This window comes from Marmota flaviventris, chromosome 20 (assembly GCF_047511675.1).
Source record: "Marmota flaviventris isolate mMarFla1 chromosome 20, mMarFla1.hap1, whole genome shotgun sequence".
Taxonomy (NCBI): Eukaryota; Metazoa; Chordata; class Mammalia; order Rodentia; family Sciuridae; genus Marmota; species Marmota flaviventris.
In genome coordinates this window covers 323574-345411 of record NC_092517.1, presented here as the reverse complement: position 1 = coordinate 345411, position 21838 = coordinate 323574, and the positions used below count along the sequence as shown (strand labels likewise).

Genomic DNA, 21838 nt, shown 5'->3' with positions numbered 1-21838 from the left:
TGTCCTTGTTGGAGTGCTGGGGAGTGAAGGTGCCCTGGACCGGCCGCGGACGCACACTTCTGCCCACTGGCCGCCTCTTGCAGCCCAGCTGCCTGCTCCTTCTGCAGGCAGACAGGAAGCCAGATGGGCATCCGGCCCCTTAGAGCCTCCTCTGTGTGCTCTAGTCGGCTGCCCTTCCCTTCCCGGGGGCTCTGCTGGGTCCTTGTTTGCAGCTCATAAACAGGACGAAGCCCTTGTGGTGCTGGAAGCTGTCGGCTGTCATTTATAGTGGACCAAGAAGTTGACCTTCCAGGTCCAGAGCACTGAGCTTTCTTCACGAGTGGACTCCCCCAATTCCAGGAGGGGTGGACAAAACAGGACGCTGCTGCTTCTCTCACCTGGGACCAGTGTCGGGGTCACACGTGGCACAGGGAGCCCTCAGTCAAGACGAGACTGGCATCCGTGTGCGGCTGGGGTCAGGGAGCTGGCCTCGCCGCAGCCTGGGCCTCTTACACTCCAGGTGAAGTGGGGAGGAGGGGCTGCTGCTAACTAGAAGAGCCCCGTAATGGAGACGTCCCGGAAGCCCAAGGATGCGTGCTGGGCGGCAGCAGCCACCAGAGCCGCCCGGGGAAGGGGCCTTCCCAGCCCTCCAGGTGGGGCCGAGCGCAGAGAGGAGGCGCCAAGACCATCCCGAGCATGCGGGCCCACGTGCCCTGTGTGGTGGTCTGCTGAAGGAGTGCTGCAGGGAATAGAATATTCCAGAAGCTATGGCTGCAGTCTGCAGCAGGCCTACCGCCTTGGGGAGATGGTGTGGCCACTCGGGGACGGGGACACTCTGAGGAGCAGAGCTACACTGTGTCTTGCTTGGAGCACTAGGTGGTGGCACTGCCTGGCTGTGTGGCTTCCGTTTGCTCTGACATGTGAATCGGACGTTTGCTGACATCCGGATTCCAGCTGAGGCTCCAAGAGGGCCGCCAGCCAGGGTGCCAGGGTGCCAGGGTGCCCGACTGAAGTCCAACGAGAGGGCGCTGTGGGTGGTGTCACTGAGGAAGCTGGGGACTGAGTGCTGGGTGCCTCCCTTCCTCTGCAGGTGGTAGCAGGCACCAGTCCTGCCCCGGAGGCCCTCGGAGGAGCCCCGATTGGCATGAGATGTCCATCTTTGTCACTGTGATGGCCTTGTGGGTGACGCTCTTGGGAGTGTCCTAATTCACCTGAATTTAAACTTGTGACACTGAAGACTCAGATTCTGGTGTGGAGTTTGGGGCCTTGGAGGGCATTTTACTGGGGTGAATGTGGGGGGGGGAATTGAAGGAAATTAGTGGGGAACTGGTTTTCAGAAGAAAGCTGGCAGAAGACTGGTTTTCACAGATACAGTGGGAGGATTTGTTATAAGTAGAAATGCATGTAGGTATTTTTAAACTCTTTCACTTAAAAGAATTCTAATCTAAATTTCAGTCTATGAAACAAAGCTTCTGAGTTCAGCTCTCAGTTGAAGTTTCTGTTCTTACTTTTCCCAGTCGGGAGTTTATTGCTGGGCTCTGGCATGAGTCTCTGAAGGCTTTGTTTTCCAGAATTCTAAAGGATCAGATAGGTTTATTTGAACAGATGCAGGAAGAGCCCAGAACCATTGAATACCACCTTCCTTTTACATTAGGTTGTTATTTACAGACACCGTGGGATTTGCTGTTGACTAAATTTGCCTTCCCGTGTCTGGTGTGAAGTGTGAGTCTGGGAGGTCTCCCTTTGGGCTCTGTCTGCTCAGTTGGTTTGTTTTTCCCCCTTTGGACTGATGTCAGTCGTGAGTAGAGGAGACGACCCCACAGAAGCAGTTTTTCCTTTCCTGTAGCCACAGTCCCCTGTGGAGACCATCCTGGAGCTACCACGGAGCCCAGCACTGTTTAGGTTAGCCAGTGGCCCTGCCACTGCCTGCCGGGTCCTGTGTTCACTAATGTCAACCCTCCCTGACGGAGTGTGCTGTCCATGCCCATCAGGGTGGTGGGTCCAAGTAGGCCAGCAAACGTCCAGTCGGCACCCATGTCGCTGCCCTTGCAGTGCACACAGACACTGCGTCGTGAACCCTGGGCCTCCTGCCTGGTCAGCTGGTGGTCGGAGGCAGTTTGCATCCAGGGTATTTCCTGACAGTCCACCCTGGTAGCCCACTTCCTGAGCCACAATGTTGTGCCTTTCTTTCTAAGCATTTCACTGTCATCCCATCGTGTTAGCTTCAATTATACATCATGGCAGTTTTTACAAGAGATATTTTAAACACAGGCGCTCAAGGAGAGAGCTGGCATTTCCCATTTTGAACGTCCAGTGTGAGTTCATAATTGTGACCACTGTCTGATTCAGAGTTTGAAGGACTGTAGAAGGGGAGGAGCACACTCCTTGCTCCCCGTCTGTGCCTCAGGCCGTCAGCTCCCTGCTGGGCCCTGCTGATGGACCTGCAGGCCTGGCCGGGCTTCCTGGGGAAAGCGCGGGGTGTCGAAAGCCTTCCACTTTTGTGCATACTGTAAGCTTGCCCCAGTTGTGGCATGAATATGTCAATCATCTCCACTCCTGCACCATGGACCCTGCTCCCCAGCACCTCCTGGCAGCTCTCTGGAGATCAGATTCCCAGCCCACTGACTCTTGTGCAGACGGTGACGGTGACAGCATGGGGTGTTGTTGGAACGTAGCTGGCATGCTCACGCCCACAGAGGCTAGCGTCCTAAGTGTGACCAGAAGCGTTCTTCATGGCGTGTGCTTTGGGAAACTTTGACAGAGGGAAGCGGGTACTTGCTTGGGAAGAGTGTGGCCCTCTTATTTGTCTGGTGTAATACTCACCTGCTAAACATAAACCAGTATCTGTGTGCACAGTGCTGGGACCTGGGTGGTGCTGGCGGGTCTGTGCTCAAATTTTTTGCTTACACATTCTTACCGTGTAATTAATGAGGCTGTTGGCAGTTACGCTGGGTGTCACCTGGACTTCCTGACCCCCCGGCATTCCTTTGTAAAGCTGTTAAGGAAGGGGCAGCCCCAGCAGACTGTCTGAATCTCCAGCTGTAAGCGTGCAAGGCAACCCCACAGTCAAGGAACGGAGGTCCAACGTGCTTGCCAAGCTCCATACCCTCAGCTGCCTCTGCACACAGGTCATAAGTGTCCCCAAGGAACCAGGATGTGGCCCTGTCCCCATTCTCGACTTCCCACCCCCAAGAACCAGCCCCAAAGGACAGGTGGCCTTGTCTTCCAGTGTCCACTCTACCACCTGACACCTGGGGTCTGCTGGTGACCGTATCTCTGGCTTTGCTTCTCCATGAGAATTTTCAGTCACAATCGCAGACGGGGCTAGTGCTGAGAGTGTGGGTTCTGCCGTGTCAGGAGAGGGAGAGGGGCTCGTGGGTGTGCACAGAGGGGGCTTGTTGGTGCGCCTCTTCCAGTGCAGGCCAGGCGTGGTTTTCTTCCCATGTTGCCGCTCCACTACCCAGGAGCTCTGGATAGCTCCTTATCATTCCACGGGAAATGTTTTCAGTTGTGAAGAACCAAAGCCTCATCAGTCCACAGAATTAGAAAAGACATCTTACCTCTGATCAGTTTAGATTGAGCAATGAAATTCAAAAGCAGAAAATATGTAGACACCAGGAAATAGGACTTCGAGCATGTGCTCGGACCTTGGAAATAGAACCACGATCAAGCCAGGCTCCTGGTTAATCATGGGAGTCACCGGTTACAGAGCCCGAGGTGGTGGAAAACCCACTCTGTCAGTAGCCTGTGTGACCTTGAGCTCTGTGTGTTTATGTAATGGAAGGTCACAGTACCTAATTCCTGGCACCCAGCAAAATCGGCACGCAAAACTCCTAATCCTCTACACAATTTCACTTATTCTTATGAGGAAGAGTTTATGGGATGTAAGGAGGACGAATTCGTGAAAGAGTGGATAGATCAAGGACAAATCAGCCGCACCTCCCCAGCTGGCCGCGGCCCCGCCGAGGGGGAGCCTGCCTCTGTCGGAACATTGCTCGGAGGGTCCATCCATCAAGTGTCATTTCCATGCCGTCAGTTCAACAAAGGTGGAATAAGGTGGCTGGATTTACCTTGACTGATGAGTGTGAGATGCCAAGATGTTGCTCAGCGTTAGGGGAGATGTCTAAGAGGCTTCCTTTTCATGCTGAGATTCTCAGAAGGGATTGAGAGCTTACTAAAAGTGTTTCTTTTTTCCTTGAAAGAAATTAAAAGGATGGGGGTGTTTTTCCAGAAATGCTTTTTTTCATATGGCATTAGTTGGTATTTGGGGGGACCCCTAGCACTCGACAAAGAAAACATGGCGGTTCTCGCGTGGAGTTCCACATCTGGATTCCTCTAACCCCAGCATGAAAATACCTGGGATAAAGTAGTGTCTGCACTGAATACGGGGACTCTTGTCCTCACTCCATACTCCACACGGCACAACCACCATCTACATAGCATCACGGTGGACGTGGCATCGCCAGGCATCCAGAGGTGGTGCAGGGTGTATAGGGAGGTGGGGAGGTTGTCTGTAAAGGACTTGGGCACCCACCATGTCTGTGGGGCAGGGTCCTGGAAGCAGCCCCCCATGGTGTCAGAGAAGCTGTGCTTCCAGACTTCAAGAGCAAAAACAGAGGTGGACAGCACAGCCCAGCACCTCACCCCAGTGTCAGCAGAGGGAAACGTGCTCCCGGTTGGACCGATCTGTCGGTTTATTTGTAGGATTACAGCAAAGCCTGAGATTGAATTCCTCACCTGAGCCGCTTCCTTATTGACTGAATCCAAGCAGACGCCCCTCTAATTTAGCAGAGTATTTTTATTAAAGCTAGGCATACAAACATCAATTATCTAAGCTGCATCTAATTTCCTCCACCATTTATTTTCCTTCGCTGGTTGCCAAAGGATTAGAAGACATGATTAGAATTCAGCAGGAAAATAAAAACAACAACAAAAGAGGAAAACCGTTCCACAAAAGCAGATGCTTAAACAAGAGCCACAGCGTTCAGAATTACAATAATGAGTTTAAAACTGCAACAACCGAAAACCCAGCCTTTGTCTCGAGTGATGGCTTTTACCAGCTCACGCCCTCCGCAGCGGCTGACTTGGCATGCCACACGGGCACGGCACACAGGCGTGGAGTCGCCGCGCCTCCCCCTGGGCTGGGGTGTGTTGAGAACGTAAGGCGTCCTTCACCCTCCGCACTGACGTGGCAGACCGCTGGCCCCTCGGATGTCCTTGTTTGTCCTCGGCCAATTCCAAGGAGGTGTAGCAAAGGCCTCATTTTAGAGGAAGAGACTGGAGTCAGGATGGACATGTTTATGTAACTGTCCTCCCCGCCGCCTGGATGCCAGTGTCCTCCAAGGCAGCATAGAGGGACAGGTATGCCCTCGAGGAAAGGCCCCACGTCACCTCTAGGTCAGGGTCACCAGGTGGCCTGTGGCCAGGCCTGACCCACTCTGTGTTTGTGTGAATAAAGTTTTATTGGAACACAGTTGTGCTCCTTCATTTACCTATTGTCTACAACTGCTTCCAGCTGAAGTGAGAGGTTGTGGACTGTGGGCGGATCTGCTCCTGGGCGCCCGAAGGATTGACTGGCCAGCCCTTAACCAGTCTACCTGATGTGCTTGCCTGGCCGCCCCAGGCTGCCCGTGTGAGGTCTGCTCGTGAAACAGATGTTGGTGTGCACTGTGAGGGCTGAGCGGCTGGCGTCCCATAAAGTCGAACAGTGGAGCTTATCTTGTCAGCCTGCCCACCGTATCTACCCCTCCCAGGCACTCACTGCCCCAGAGGCCTGGCCTGGCCTGGGGACCAAGCCCTGACCATCTGCCCCGCTCTTGCCTGTCCTCGGCTCCTACCTGTGCCTTCCACAGTCTCCAGGCCTCCTCCCCTCCCTCATCTGTCTGGCCCCTCCCCGACGGCCCTCAGTCCACACGAACAGGACTGATGGCCCCCGGGTGCACGGGTCCTGTGTTCCCGCGGTGCCTAGCGCTTCACGGCCCTGAGGACTGTGGCCACAGTTGCAGCCTCAGACAGGTGTAGGACACCTCGTATGATTCGTGACTCGCGTTTCACTGAGTGGTCAGCAGCAGCAGCACCCATGAAGGGCCGCGGGGTAACGTGGCGGAGGAGGAGCTGCAGCGTGGGCCTGAGGCTTGGTTTGGTTCTAACTCCTGAGCTGCGGCTGCAGTGTGTGGTGGCAGGCAGCTGCTCACCCCCCAGGACCCTGGCCGAGCACAGCACTGACGCGGCACTCTCGGTTTGCTGGCTGAGGACGTTTGATGGCAGTCAGGCCACAGCCCCTGTGGTGCTCAGTAGCCCCGGTTTCCTTATCTGACACCCAGCTCAGGTGAGGCTGACGTGTGTTCCCATGTGCATGGTGCAGGAAGACTGCCCGCCCCTGCCCAGCGCTTGGTCAAGGTGGCCTTCCCCTCATACTTCTTGCTATGTCAACTCCTACAGATTACGGGCATTACCCAGAATGCTGCACACTCAGACAAAAGTTTTTAAATGTAAAGAAGCCACGGTCCCCCAGAACCCATCCCGACTCGGAGTGCACGTGGGTGTGATGCCCCTGCTCGGCGGACCTCACCCGGGGTCCACTTCCTGGAGCCCTGTCCTAGGGCAAGCTGTGTGTACAAATCCACCTGAGGGGGTCCCCAGCGCCCATCAGATACAGAATGGGTCTGTGCTCCAACAGAAGGGCCTCAGGACTGTGGGGTCCCTGGTTTAGGTGGGGCTCAAAGGAGCCTGGTAAACAAAGGCTGTGGACTTTTGTCTTTGAAATTCATTGTTTTATTTGTGACTACGATATATGTAACCAGGTGTGTTCTGCAAAGCCAGACAAACAGACTCTCCAGAACCTGCTTTGGCTGGCCACCTGCACAGGCTGGACTTGGAGGCAGCTGGGACCTGGGCAGGCCTTATGTCTGACACCCTGGCAGCCTCACTGGATGATCTTTGCTTTGTGAAACAGTAAATAGCAGCCCTCCTAATCCTCGCGGGCCCAGGAGGGAAATGCAGGAAATCTCCTGCTCTGAAGGACTTTGGGATCTGCTGGGAACGTCCAGTGCTCACAGAGACCTGGCTGAGTCTTCTGTTTGACACTTGCTTTGCCAGGAAACACAGGAGCACTGGACATGGCTCCTGATGTCACCGAGCAGCAGTTAACGGCTGTGAGATGAAGGGGCACGGAGGTACACGGACGTGTTTTGCAAACGCTCCGTGGTAATGATGATGTCACGAGGCTTTTCACTTTTAAACTGTCTTAATTTTATTCTCAGTTTGAGACTAGAGATCATTGTCATTAATTATAGAAACTGTCCCAGAGTGCAGTCTTAAATCAGATTTCCATTAAAGCTTGTGACTACAGCAATTCACTTCACAGAGGGGGAGATGGCAGCCCTCCTCCTCGTGGTGGGCACTCGTGGCCCACAGCCCTGCCACCCTGGGCTCTGCAGCCCTGCAGCCATGTCCTGCTGCTCTTGTGAGTGGCAGCTGCTCTGGGGTCCTGGTCAGGCCTCTCTGCTCCTCCCTCTCCCTCCTCCCCCCTCCCTCCTCCCCCTCTCCCTCCTCCCCCTCTCCCTCCTCCCCCTCTCCCTCCTCTCCCTCCTCCCCTCTCCCTCCTCCCCTCTCCCTCCTCCACCCTCTCTGCTCCTCCCTCCTGTCCCTCCTCCACCCTCTCCCTCCTCCACCCTCTCCCTCCTCCCTCCTCTCCCTCCTCCACCCTCTCCCTCCTCCCCTCTCCCTCCTCCCCCTCTCCCTCCTCCCCCTCTCTGCTCCTCCCTCCTGTCCCTCCTCCCACCTCTCCCTCCTCCACCCTCTCTGATCCTCCCTCCTGTCCCTCCCTCCCTCCCACTTCTCTCCACCCTCTCCCTCTCCTTCCCTCCCTCCTTCTCTGCTCCTCCCTCTCTCCCTCCCTCCCCCCTCTCCCCTCCCTCCCCCACCCTTCCCCTCCCTCCTATTTCTCTCCACCCTCTCCCTCTTTGCATCCCTCCCTCCTTCTCTGCTCCTCCCTCTCTCCCTCCCTCCCCCCTCTCTCCCTCCCCCCTGCCCCCCTCCCCCTGCCCCCCTCCCCTCCCTTGCCCCTCTCAGAAGCCCTTTCTCACTCTTGGCTCAGACCCTCTCTCCTCTGTCCACTCAGGCCCCTTCCTCTGGAAGCTGCTGTCAGCACTCACCTTTGCTCAGCCCTGGGGATGGAAGGAGCTACTGGTGCTCCCGGGCCCACGCTGCCTGGCCTGCACCCCAGGGCACTGTCAGCTGGGTGGCTCCACAGTGAGCCAGGCCACCACGGAGGCGCACGTCCCTGGGTGCTTCCAGCAGGGCGTGCGTCCACACAGAGTGGTGGCCTGTGCTTGCAGTCATTCTCTTGTCTAACACCAGGAGTCGCTGCCTGGGGGAGACCCCGGAGCTGGCGGCCACTGAGGCCCATCCAGGGCCAGCACCCAGAATGGGGTCCCAGGTCACGGTGTCTTCTGCTCATCCCGCTCTGAGACTCACATGTCTTCTCCGTGGCCCAGGAGCTGCGGGCCAGGTTGGCTTGGCCCCTGGAGGCCACTGACTGACCCAGGTGACATCTGCCCTGGCTGGGGTCCCACTGCTCCTGGGAGTGTGCTTCCCCAGCTCTGGCAGGCTCTGCCCCCACAGCTGTTTGGAAACGGCCCTGGCGTCCCTGGAGAGCCAGCGCTGCCTGCCGCTGGCCCGCAGGGTGGCACAGAGGTTTCCTTCTGGGCATGCCCGGTCCTGATGGGTGGGGAGTGGTGCCCATCTGTGGTGCTCCCAGGAGGCTGCCTTTCCCTTGAGGCCAGTGGGCCTGTGCCCTGTGCTGGCAGAGCACAGCCTGGCAGCAGTGTCCTGGGGAGGCCACTTGACCGCTCTCATCGCCACTCTGGAGGAAGTTGGTGCATGAACATCCTTCAAGGGCACTTAAAGCCACATGCTGAGCATGTCACATGTGACATCATGCAGACCTCCCAGCAGACCCGCGGACCAGAAGCCACCAGGGGTCTCCCCCCCCCATGGACCAGGAGCTGCTGTCCACCCTGTGGGCGGGAGGCCATGTTCTAGAGGTGGAGCAGGTCCTGCAGCCACCAGGGGTCTCAACAGACCCGTGGACCAGGAGCTGCTGTCCACCCTGAGGGCGGGAGGCCATGTTCTAGAGGTGGAGCAGGTCCTGCAGCCACCAGGGGTCTCAACAGACCCGTGGACCAGGAGCTGCTGTCCACCCTGTGGGCGGGAGGCCATGTTCTAGAGGTGGAGCAGGTCCTGCAGCCACCAGGGGTCTCAACAGACCCGTGGACCAGGAGCTGCTGTCCACCCTGAGGGCGGGAGGCCATGTTCTAGAGGTGGACAGCTCTGCAGCCACCAGGGGTCTCAACAGACCCGTGGACCAGGAGCTGCTGTCCACCCTGTGGGCGGGAGGCCATGTTCTAGAGGTGGACAGCTCTGCAGCCACCAGGGGTCTCAACAGACCCGTGGACCAGGAGCTGCTGTCCACCCTGTGGGCGGGAGGCCATGTTCTAGAGGTGGACAGCTCTGCAGCCACCAGGGGGCCCCAGCAGGCAGCCTGCAGAGCTGGTTCTGTGCCACACTCTGAAGCCTATAACCTTGAGGGCCTCCAGCCCTGGTGGATGACAGGGACCCTCCCTTCCCACACTGAACAGACAGGGCCCAGGGAGGATCAGGACAAAACTGGGGACTCTTATTCAGCACTCTGGTCAGGAGCTGCAGTGCTGGGAGGTGACCTTCCCCATGTGCAGTGTGTGGACTAGCACGGTCCATGGTGAGCCACAGCGCCCTTCTGGGTATCCGCTGCTGGCCTCGCAGGGCTTAGTGTGCACTGATGCCAGGCTGGAGGGGTAGCTGCTCTCTGTGGGTGTTACCATATAATCCAGGTGAGGAATGCCCCTCATTAGTCCTTAGTCATTAGGATTGTCGGATGCCTGCTGACCAAGTCCAGACAAGTGCGTTTCCTCAGGCGACTAGTCTTCATCTGTGAAATGTGCTCAGGCAGGTTTGCAGGGTGGGGCTGGACACTCTGTCTGTGGCTGGACTTTCCTTATTTTTAGGTGGCACCTGTTATCTGCTGCTGTTTAGTAGTTATCCCTAACTCAGCCTTAGCATACCCGGCCCTTTATTGAACTGTGCCCTGTGCAAAGCCAAGGGGCCCCAGCCTGCCTCACCGGGGCCGCTGCTGCTGGGCTGTGGACCACCCTATTGATGGCACCTCCTGTCTTTGACTCCAGGTGGAAGCCATCCTGGTCAACATCTTCGGGGGCATCGTCAACTGCGCCATCATTGCCAATGGCATCACCAAGGCCTGTCGGGAGCTGGAGCTCAAGGTGCCCCTAGTGGTGCGTCTGGAAGGTGAGTGGACGGTGCCTGCCTCCCCCCGGGCTTGTCAGGGAGGCCTCGAGCCATGTGTATCTGGGCACGAGGCTCGTGGACGTCCTGCGCCCAAGTCATCCATGTGGTAGTGCAGTGGCACGTGGGGTCCAGGTCCCGGGACCCTGTACTTGTTAAATTCGAGGACCCTCGATAGCCTTCGTTGACTTTGGATTATACAAGTCAGTAATGACACATTAACGTAATCGAGTAGTAAGTTAATTTGGTAACAAGTATTACTTGGAATTTAAAAATATAGTCATTCAGTTTTCAGTGATAAAATTCTATTGTATTTTATATTGATTTCACACATCTTATGAGTAGAACATATGTTATGTACAGTAGTGCCCCTCTGATCATGGGCAGTACATCCCAAGCCCCCGAGGGGGTTCCCGAGACCACAGATACAAGCAAGCCCTGTGCATACTGTGTGTTCTCGCACATACATGCCTGTGATAAAGTTTAACTTTTACGTGGGGCACAGTAGAGTGTAACAGTGAATTAACAAAACTCGGGCGAACGGGGTCCTGTCTGGAAAGAGTCAAGGCACATGCTGCTTTCAGCCTGGCCCAGCGGCTGGCCCTGCAGGTTCAGTCTTAGGGAGGAGTGCCGTGCTTCAGGGGCTGCAGACTCCGTCTCCCGACACGGGCCTGGCCTGAAGCCTGCTGCGATGCACGGCTGGGGTTCAAGTTGGCCCTGGACCCACAGAGGCAGCCACTGGGAGTGGGAGCTTCTCATCATCTTCCCCGTTGTAGGGAGTCTTTCTTTGGCACGAGGCTAAAAGTCCAGAGAGTCTCTTTGCTAAAGGCAAGTTTTCACATGGAGTCCGAGCTCCCTTCAGTGAACTTCTTTGGCTCGTATTGAATTTGGTCCGTCTGTGTTGCCTGGGACAGATTTTACCCTGGCAGGATTTGTCACGTGCTCCCGTACCGTTAAACCTTTAGGGTTATCCAGGTCTCCCAGAGGCCATGCGATTCAGAACACAGCACCCTGAAACTGGTGGTCGTCACTGTCCGTGCCCCTCAGAACGTCTCCCTCAGGATGGGGAAGGTCAAGTTCAAGTGCACAGTGGCAGGTGCCAGTGTTTGAGGATTTGAGTTTCAGTTTAAAGTATGAATTCTATCTTCAGCCACAAATCAGTCAATAGCTCCCCTTGAGGTGACAGACTCACTTTGCTCATTTGTTCAGAAAATGCAGCCAAACACCAAGTCCGAGCAGCGACGGCTCGTCCGTCCTCTTCCCAGGGCCGGTGCTCCCTGGGAACATGGGTCACGGGCTCCTGCTCTGCGGTGCCCACTCCCTCCTCCAGCAGCCACCAGCTCAGGAGCAGTAGGTGCAGGGAGCCTGAGTCCCCAGCAGCTGCGGGGTGGCGGCCGCCGAGCGGACTTGCCCTCCCTCTTCCCAGAGCTGGCACCGTTCTGGCCTGCATCCCAGGTAACATGGCAGCAGCTTTGCCCAGGGCTCTTCACCTGCGCTCTCTGCAGAGGCCAGCGCAGTACTATCAGCTCCCACCCACCCTCTGAGGACCCTCCTTTGGGAAGCACAGCAGCGCAGAAGCAGAGGCCACGTGGTCAGCGAGCCCCACACACCCCAGTCATCAGCCAATGCTGCCAGGAGCAGCTCTTCCCCAGGCTCCCTGCCCGGGTCTCCCAGAGACACCTGGGACCCTGCTGGCTCCCTGTCCCTGACAGGAGACCCAGGGCCCCCCCATAGCTTTCTGCTGTGCTCCAGGTGGTGTGCCTCCCCTGGAGGAGGAGGAGGCAGGAGTGACGGGGGTGGAGCTGAGAAGGGACTGCCCAGCACATAGGGACATTCCGCCTAGCAGTGGGCTGTTAGGTCAGGGCTGCCCTCTCGACAGTCCTGGCCCCGATGCTGTTTCCCTGCCTGCAGCACAGGCTCTGCGTTTCAGTGAACTGGGATTTGAGTGTGCTGGGCACCAGGACAGGTCATCCAGGTGCCCCCTGAAGCGTCTCCGCCCTCTGCCCTCTAGGAGTCTTGTGAGGGTCCAGCTAGCTCCTTTCCTCCCGTGAGGTGCGAGGTCATGTCTGACCAGCGCTGCACAGCAGGGGTGTTGCCGCCAGGGAGGAGCTCACAGCTGGGCGTGCTTCACAGGGAGGTGAGCCTGGCCAGAGGGCTGTTGCCGGCCCCTTCCCTGGGCAGAAGACTGCAGAGCATCTCTGGAACCAGGAGGCGGGGCGCTCGTGTTGTGCCCACAGCAGTGTGCACCAGGACAGTTCTGATATGTGTGCCTCTCGGCAGAAAGAGCCGCTGACCATTGTCCACTGCAGATGTCATGAGGAGAGGCAGGCATCTGGGCCGAGATGGGCCGTGGGGAGTTTTCTCCTCTGGAAACACAGCTGTCCACCACGTGGGGTAGGAGGTGAGTGGGCTGCAGGCTGGAGAGTCCTCTCCTCCTCCTCTGCAGGGCCCTCCAGCCACAGGCGTGGTCATGTGGCCCCAGTAGAGAGAGGTCTGCAGTCCTGTGGACAGCCCACTGGACAGCCCACCCTGGGCCATGTGGACAGCCGTGTGGACAGCCCAACCTGGGCCATGTAGAGAGTCTACTCACAGGCACCTGGGCCATGTAGACAGCCCACTGGACAGCCCACCCTGGGCCATGTGGAGAGTCCACTCGCAGGCTCCCTGGGCCATGTGGACAGCCGTGTGGACAGCCCAACCTGGGCCATGTAGAGAGTCCACTCACAGGCACCCTGGGCCATGTGGAGAGTCCACTCTCAGGTGCCCTGGGCCGTGTGGAGAGTCCACTCTCAGGCTCCCTGGGCCATGTGGAGAGTCCACTGGACAGCCCACCCTGGGCCATGTGGACAGCCCACTCACAGGTGCCCTGGGCCATGTGGACAGCCCACTCACAGGCACCTGGGCCATGTGGACAGCCCACTGGACAGCCCACCCTGGGCCATGTAGAGAGTCCACTCACAGGCACCATTGGCCATGTGGAGAGTCCACTCACAGGCATCCTGGGCCATGTGGAGAGTCCACTCTCAGGTGCCCTGGGCCATGTGGAGAGTCCACTCTCAGGTGCCCTGGGCCATGTGGAGAGTCCACTCGCAGGCTCCCTGGGCCATGAGGAGAGTCCATCACAGGTGCCCTGGGCCATGTGGAGAGTCCACTCTCAGTTGCCCTGGGCTATATGTGGATAGTCTACTCACAGGCACCTGGGCCATGTGGAGAGTCCACTCTCAGGTGCCCTGGGCCATGTGGAGAGCCCACTCACAGGCACCTGGGCCATGAGGAGAGTCCACTCACAGGCACCTGGGCCATGTGGACAGCCCACTCGCAGGCACCTGGGCCATGTGGAGAGTCCATCACAGGTGCCCTGGGCCATGTGGAGAGTCCGCTCTCAGGTGCCCTGGGCCATGTGGACAGCCCACTCGCAGGCTCCCTGTGCCATGGGCCCCACCCCCAGCTACTCAGCTGTGTGCTGTGGCACTGAGGGGCATGGAGGACCACAGAGGTGGCCTGGCTCTGCATAATCTTGTGCAGAGGCAGAGTGGAAGAGACCTGGTCATGGACTGCAGTGTGCAGATCCCAGTGTGGAGAGAGACCCCCAGCAAGACCTAGAATTCCAGGAGCCCTGGGCCTAAACCTCCCTCTGTCCTGAGCCCTGAAATGTCTCATGAGGGTCAGAAAGGAAATGGCAGGCAGTGTTAAGCTCTCAGAAAATGACTTCTCCTCGAGGAAGGAGTTAGCAACGGAGTTCACTCGGTCACTTCCCCGACGTATGTTCAGAATCACAGTGAGGCAGTGCTGTGACTGCTTAGGCCCCTTATTGATCCATTCTGTTTCTGTAATAAGATACCTGAGGCTGGCTGACTGGTTGAGAAAAGAGGTTTGTTCAGGCCACAGCTCTGGAGGAGCTGAGTTTGCCCTGCTCTGAGGGGCCCGATGGTGGATGGTGTCACACAGTGGGGCCCGTGGAGAAGATCTGTGGTGCTGTGAGGCCAGGCATGCTCCTTTTATGACAGCTCCATCTTGAGGGAACTAATTCAGCCCCCCGAGACCTGCACTGGTCCCCTCCCAGGGTGGAGCCCCCAGACTTGATCATCCCCACAGGCCCCACTAGGGCTTGGGCCACCTCAGCACCACACTGGGGACCTGGCTTCCAGAGCACACACCTCTCGGGGACACACCTGAGCCATAAGCCGTCCCCGCCAGCAGAGTGAGCTGCAGGGGGAGCATTCAGACAGGGGTCACGCGGTGGCATGGACTTTGGGAGGTGGGGAAGGACGTCCGTGCAGGCTGCAGGCGTGTAGGGCTCCCTCCCTGAAGGCCTTGTACCTCGTGGTGACGGGACCAGCCGAGCCGTAGAGCGGGGGGCTCATGCCCTCCTCGTCAGATGTCCACCCATTTATCACAGCCCTGGCCACCCGCACACCCTCAGAGGACACCCTGGCCTCGGCGCTGGCACACCCTCAGAGGACACCCTGGCCTCGGCGCTGGGCCCTGCGAGGGGGCGCAGGCGCGGACACACCTGGCTTGGACACACCGTGGCTCCGGCATCCTGGGTGATGCACCAGTAGGTACACTTTCACGCCCGGGTTTCGGCTCCTTCCGTGACACAGAGCACATGACATGTGGACATGGTACAGCCCCCGGGTACCCGTGTCAGCTGTGCTTTTCATAAAATGTGAGGGCTCAAGGCACTTAGATGTTCCACAATGAGAAATTGAGAGCTTTAAAATGACAGTACTGTCCCCAGGTCCTTCAGCTACCCAGATCACGGCCAGGTTTAAAATGCCACAGCCCCCTCTGTGAAACGGGAGTGAAACTGTGGCAGCTTCATAGGTCCCTGAGAGGAGTTCCTGCATCACCAGAGCCCTGGGCTCCTGAGCGCTAGCATCCGGTTACCACGCGGACTCCTCAGTGGCTGCACACGCCACCCCCGGTGCTGGATGTCAGGCGCAGGTCAGTTCAGGAGGGCAGTGGGCACAGCAGCAGCCGCACTGCCCCCGGTTCTCAGAATCGCTGCATTTCCAATACACAGCCACCGGGTGGAGCAGACAGACATGACGACTTACCTAGGTTCACCTGCCATCAAGGAAATATGGCTCCCGGTGTGTCACTTAGAGAAGACAAGGAAGGGGACAGGGCAGTGAGCATCCAGGAAGAGATGTGCATTCACAGACAGCAGGTTTCCACTGACCTCCCTCTACCTACCTACCTACCTGTCTGTCTGTCTGTCTGTCTGTTCCCCCACCCACCCAGCCACCTATGTATCACCTCCATCTGCCTGTCCATCGTCCATCCACCTACCTTCCTGTCTTCCTTATTGCTCCCTCTCTGTCTTCCCTTCCGTTTACCCACCCACCTACCTACCTTCTGTCTTTCTCTACACCTCCCTACCTGCCTGCCTGCCTTTCTTCTTGTCTACCTACCTGCCCACCTGCGTACCTATATACCTGCCTACCTGTCTTTGTATCCACCTACCTACCTGGCTGCTTTCCTCTCTGTCTGCAGACAGACTTGCTCACCCTGCAGGCCTGCGGCCACACTGCCTGTGTCACAGCCCTGTGCCCATCACAGAGCACAGGGAGTCGTCCACACCGCAGACCCCTAAGTGCAGCCGTGCTCCAAGAAGGCCTTATGTGTAGACACTGGAGTTTGAATTCCATGCAGTTTTTATACATCACAAAATACTCCTCTGATGTTATTACCCAGCCACTTGAGAATGTGAAAGCTATTCTTAGCATAGAGGCCGTGGGCTGGACGGGCTCTGGCAGGCTTGGCTGGGACACTGGGCGGCCAACCATGGTGGTCACCGAGGTCACTGACCGTCCCCCGGAGCAGTGGGACCGTGTCTGCTTAAAAACAGAGGTGGGGACAAGGATGGGGTGGATGTCAGCCTGGGTGAGTCCAGGAGAAACGGAGCTCCCTCGAACGTCACCCTGTCCCCGTCCCTCTCTGGTGACCTGGGTGCAGGGGCTGCTGGTCTTCTTTGTGCCCCTTCTCTGTGCTCCCACTTCCCTTCCAGCTGCGCTCACAAGGCCCAGGAAGCACGGGGTACATGATGGCCAGGGCAGGGTCAGTGGGCAGCAGGGCATCCAAGGAGGGGCAGGGGTACGCCTCTGTCAGCCTGAGTTACCTGCAGGGCTTTGTCTCTTCAGTATCCCTGGTTGGTCCCTCTCTCCAGCCCTCCTCTCTTCTCCAGCTCTGCTTCTCTCTGCTTGTCCTCCTCCTGCTGTTGGTCCTCCTCCTCCCTCCTCCTTCACTCTGTCCTCCCTCCTCCTCCTCCTCCTCCTCCTCCTCCACTCCATCCTCCTCCCTCCTCCTCCACTCCATCCTCCCTCCTCCTCCACTCCATCCTCCCTCCTCCTCCTCTACTCCATCCTCCTCCCTCCTCCTTCACTCTGTCCTCCCTCCTCCTCCTCCTCCTCCACTCCATCCTCCCTCCTCCTCCTCCTCCTCCTCCACTCCATCCTCCCTCCTCCTCCTCCTCCTCCTCCACTCCATCCTCCCTCCTCCTCCTCCTCCTCCTCCACTCCATCCTCCCTCCTCCTCCTCCACTCCATCCTCCCTCCTCCTCCTCCACTCCATCCTCCTCCCTCCTCCTCCACTCTGTCCTGCTCCTTCTCTGCTTGTCCTCCTCCTCCTCCTCCTCCTCCCTCCTCCTCCTCCTCCTCCCTCCTCCTCCTCCCTCCTCCTCCCTCCTCCTCCACTCTGTCGTGCTCCTTCTCTGCTTGTCCTCCTCCCTCCTCCTCCTCCTCCTCCTCCTCCTCCCTCCTCCTCCAATTGTCCTCCTCCCTCCTCCTCCTCCTCCACTCCATCCTCCTCCCTTCTCCTTCACTCTGTCCTCCTCCCTCCTCCTCCTCCAGTCCATCCTCCCTCCTCCTCCTCCACTCCATCATCCTCCCTTCTCCTCCACTCTGTCCTGCTCCTTCTCTGCTTGTCCTCCTCCTCCTCCTCCCTCCTCCTCCACTCCTCCTCCTCCCTCCTCCTTCACTCTGTCCTCCTCCCTCCTCCTCCTCCTCCTCCTCCTCCTCCCTCCTCCTCCACTCCTCCTCCCTCCTCCTCCCTCCTCCTCCTCCACTCCATCCTCCTCCCTCCTCCTCCACTCCTCCTCCCTCCTCCTCCTCCACTCCATCCTCCTCCCTCCTCCTTCACTCTGTCCTCCTCCCTCCTCCCTCCTCCTCCACTCCTCCTCCCTCCTCCTCCCTCCTCCTCCTCCACTCCGTCCTCCTCCCTCCTCCTCCACTCTGTCCTCCTCCCTCCTCCTCCTCCACTCCCTCCTCCTCCCTTCTCCTTCACTCTGTCCTCCTCCTCCTCCACTCCATCGTCCTCCCTCCTCCTCCACTCCATCCTCCCTCCTCCTTCACTCTGTCCTCCCTCCTCCTCCTCCTCCACTCCATCCTCCTCCCTCCTCCTTCACTCTGTCCTCCCTCCTCCTCCTCCCTCCTCCTCCTCCTCCTCCTCCTCCACTCCACTCCATCCTCCTCCCTCCTCCTCCTCCTCCTCCACTCCATCCTCCTCCCTCCTCCTTCACTCTGTCCTCCCTCCTCCTCCTCCTCCTCCTCTCCCTTCCCAGCTCTTCTCTTCCTCCAGGCCTCTGCCCCCGAATCCCGAGCCCTCTCCTTTCCTCTGTGCCTCCTTCCCTTTGTTTCTGACTCCGCTCCCTCCTCTCTGCCTCCCTCCTCTTGCCCGTGTCTCTGTCCCCCTTTCCTCCTGCCTGTGCCCATGGCTCTCCCTGCATCCCTCTGCCCCTGACTGGTTTCTCCCTGCTCCTGGCTCCTCTCGTGTGGCGCACACCTCATGGCAGAGCCGTCCCTGAGCTGCATGCTGTGCTGTTAGGGCCCTTCCCGTGCTGCTTTGTGCTGCGCCTGCTGGGCTGTGCTTGATGATTAAGGCTGTGATCGAATCACAACAGCAAGTGTGATCAGCACCGGTTTCAGTGGGCTGTAGAATCGTGAAGCAGTCGGGCATCTGACAGGGCACTGATGGGAGCTGGGGGCAGGTCTGTGGCTGCCCGCCCTCCCCTGGCCCCACACTGCCCTCACCTGCCTGGGTGCCGGGAGCTGCTCTGGGTGAAGAGGAGGGCGGCAGCCTGGTCCTGGGCAGCCAGACCCCACCCACAGCTGCAGGGCCACAGCCGGCGCTCCCCACACTGCTGCTCTGGGGCCAGCCCAGGCTCTCCTGGGGTGCTGGGGCTACAAGGCTAGCAGAGGTGCCCACCCCTGTCTCCTTGTGGGCCCTCTGGGTCACCGAGCACTTTCTGCAGGGTGTCCTGGTGAGCGAGCCTCCCACAGTGAAGTGTGCTCAGAGGAGCGGGAAGCATTGCTAGGCCCTCTGAGTGATCAGGGGGGCGTGGACCCTGCACCGCGTGTGGTGACAGCAGCCCGGGTCTCAGCTGGGTCTGCGCAGGCGGGATCCCTGAGCTGCAGGCAGGTGTCACGCAGGCTGTGGACATATCAAGGCACGGTAGCAGGGAACACACTTCCTCATGGAAGCAGTTCCTCATGCTGTGGCCCGAGGTGGCCCTGTGCAGAGAGCAGCGGCTCATGGGGTGGCCCTCTGTCGTGACTGTGAGCCGCGGGGAACTAGACGGCGCCCGGGCTTTGTCTGTGGTCTCAGAAGTGGACTCCATTGCTTCTGCCAGGTTCTCAGGGGCAGCCCGGCCCTGGTCCACCCACAGCCAGTGGGGAGGATTGCGTGGGGACAGCAGTCTCTCAAGGGATCAACCTCGGGTTTCAGAAGCCGCCTCCTGCTGGGCAGGGGCAGGGGCAGGGGCAGCCCGGGCAGGGGTGCTGACTTGGGCGACATTCCAGGAGGCCCTTCTCCCTCACGCTGGGCTCTGCTGCCGAGGCCCCTCCTCTTCAGGACCTGCCTCTGCAGGCTGCCATGGGCTGTGCCATCTCCCCTCCCACCCCCCAGTCCCACCGCCTGTGCAAGGGCTGGGGGGCCTCCTCCCCAGCAGCCCACCCGCCTCCCCTCGCTCCTCACCACAGTGCACACTGCCAGCTGCTCCGGCCGCACACAAGCACGGCTGGGGACACAGTGCCTGTGCCATGGGGACCCGGTGGTCTTCCCCGTGAAGGGGCCACCAGGGCTGCCGGCACCTCTGCTGAGATTCTTCACCCTGGAGTGGGGTGCTCAACGTCTGCCCGTCCTCAGTGAGCACTGGTGAAGGTCCTGGGGGTGGGGAGGGTGGTGGTCCCTGGGTGGAAGTAGAAAGTGGAGACTGGAAGAGGCTTAAACCAGCGTCCAAAACTGCACAGGAGCAGGTGGCCGGCGGAGGGCGGGATTCAGCGCTGCTTCCCTCCCGTGTTCCGTAAAGCTGAGCGTGAGCCTCAGCCAGAGACAGGGTGCCCGGCATCCCCTCGGGGGTGGCTGAGGTGACCCAGGGCCCAGGCAGTCAACATGCAGCATCATCTCAGTGCAGCTGTCCTGCTGCCTGGCCATCCTTGAGGGGGATCACAAGTTCAGGCCACTCAGCAACTTAGCCAGGCCCTGCAGGGAGCTCGCTGACGGAGCCTGGTGTACCTGAGGAAGGCAGGCCCTGCAGGCTGCGTTGGACACTCTTTGTCCACGACTGAGCCCCGTCCTAAGCTCGGGAAGTGATGTGAGATGACAGTTCATTGGACATCTGAGTCCTGCTGCCTGGTCCCCATGGCATTGTCCACACGGTAAGCACAGGAGGGTCCCAGGGCAAACCTGTAGATAAGGCAGATTGGCTGGCCACTGCTTCCTGGGGACTCCCCTAGGGTACACTGCTCATCTTCAAGGCCTCCGCCCTCTACGGAGAGCCAACAGGGATGGGCAGCTCGAGTCCCGCCGCTCTCCGGGCAGTGGGATTGTGGGCACAGATGGGCAGATTCTCAGAGCTTTGGTGCTCAGGTCAGGTCTTGGCTCGGGCTGGCCTTCTAAGGGGTCTTTCAGGCAGGTGACATCCACTTAACTTCTGTCAATGGAAACCCGTATTTTACCATCTTGGTGAAGCTCTAGGGCCAGCAGCCCGCAGTGGGGCGGGCCATTCCCTGCGCGTACCCCCACATTTCTCTTGACTCTGTCCTCAGTGCTCAAATCCAGGCCAGAAGACTGTCCTGTTCAGACTCCTGAGTAGTTGTCCATCTCTGTGCGCGTCATCTGAAGGAAGCTTGTTTGCATCTGTCCGAGGGCCAGAGAAAACACTCCCACTGTTCAGAATGCGGATGGCTGGAGTGAAAGGAGAGAAAAAGGCCGACTCACCTGGAGGCCCCCCGGGATCCCAGAGCCGAGCTGTGGGACCTTGTGTCGGGGTCCTAGACCCAGCCACCAGCCTCACCTGTGCGCTCCTCCCCCCCCAGGAACCAACGTCCAGGAGGCTCAGAGCATACTCAGGAACAGCGGCCTGCCCATCACCGCCGCCGTGGACCTGGAGGATGCTGCCAAGAAAGCCGTGGCCAGTGTGGCAAAGAAGTGACCCTCCTGTGACCCTCTGTGCAGCAGGGTCCCGCCCTGGGAAGGGGTGAAGGTCTTGCCGCTGCTCTCTCCATCACCGTGTCCGCCCAGCCTGATCTTCCCCCGCAGCCCCCCATCCCACGCTTCCCCACGTGAGTGCCCAGTGGGCCGGGACGGCCTCACCACAAGGCCCTGGTTCCCGGACCCCGAATCTCACCTAACCAGAACCCACAGGCCGTCAGGGGTACAGGGGGACATCCAGGCAGGTAGCTCTGACGCCCGGTCACCACGGGTGTGGTGCCTGATTCCCACACAGCCACAGTGTCCCCCGGAGGGGCCTCGTCGTGCGTCTCCACGTCGACCCCGTGCTTGCTTTCACCGTGGCCTTACCGTTGAGCACACCCTTCACCTCTCCCTGAGGCCTCACTCGTGAGCTCCCAGTTCAGGGCCAAAGCTGGTGCGTGCTGATGCTCACGGACCCTCCGACCCTCCGTAACCGAGTCCTGGCAGGTGACCCGGCACTGAAGGTCAGACTGGTGCTTCTGCAGAGCCGAGTCTCCCTCCCTCCCGTCCTCACCCAGCGCCACCAGCTGAGGTAGAAAGGTGGGAAGTTCTCACCTCAGGGAATGTGGGGCTTTCCATTCCGTCCATTTTCGTGGTGGGAAAAATTTGAATTTAGTTTTTGTTCAAATTTTGGTGAATTTTTATCTGTAGGCAATTTTAAATAAAATCATGCTTCTTACACTCGAAGACGTGTGCTTTTCTCATTTTAGTCGATTCTGTTCCTTGAACGATTTTTCTTTTGCTGAACCACCAGCACTCATGCCTTAGATGCTCACGGCTCCAAACTGCAGAGTCTCAGCTACCCCTGGGTCACTCCACCTCCCTCAGCCTCTCCCCTAACTGGTCCCACAGCAGAAGATGACTCAGTGAAGAACTAGGAGTATTTACCAAGCAGAAGCCGGGAAGCGCCTGAGCGGCGGCCACACAGAGTGGAGGGGGTGGGGGCTCCTGCGCGGCCAGACCCTGCCTGTTACGGGCTCTCCTCCAGCCGGGCCTGCAGCACCCACTGCCCTGCCTGCTTTCCAGCGGCTCACGCTGCTCT

At 58.8% G+C, this 21838-nt stretch overlaps 1 protein-coding gene across 1 annotated transcript in view; it reads left to right on the top strand.

Annotated features, from left to right (window-relative positions):
• Suclg2 (succinate-CoA ligase GDP-forming subunit beta) overlaps positions 1–21483 on the top strand; it is a 199433-nt gene extending 177950 nt beyond the window's left edge. Inside the window, exons 10-11 of the mRNA XM_027931831.2 lie at positions 10203–10323; positions 20640–21483. Coding sequence (XP_027787632.2) covers positions 10203–10323; positions 20640–20755 — 237 coding nt within the window. The 3' untranslated portion in view covers positions 20756–21483. The remainder of the gene's footprint in view (positions 1–10202; positions 10324–20639) is intronic.
• Positions 21484–21838: the final 355 nt, after the last annotated feature.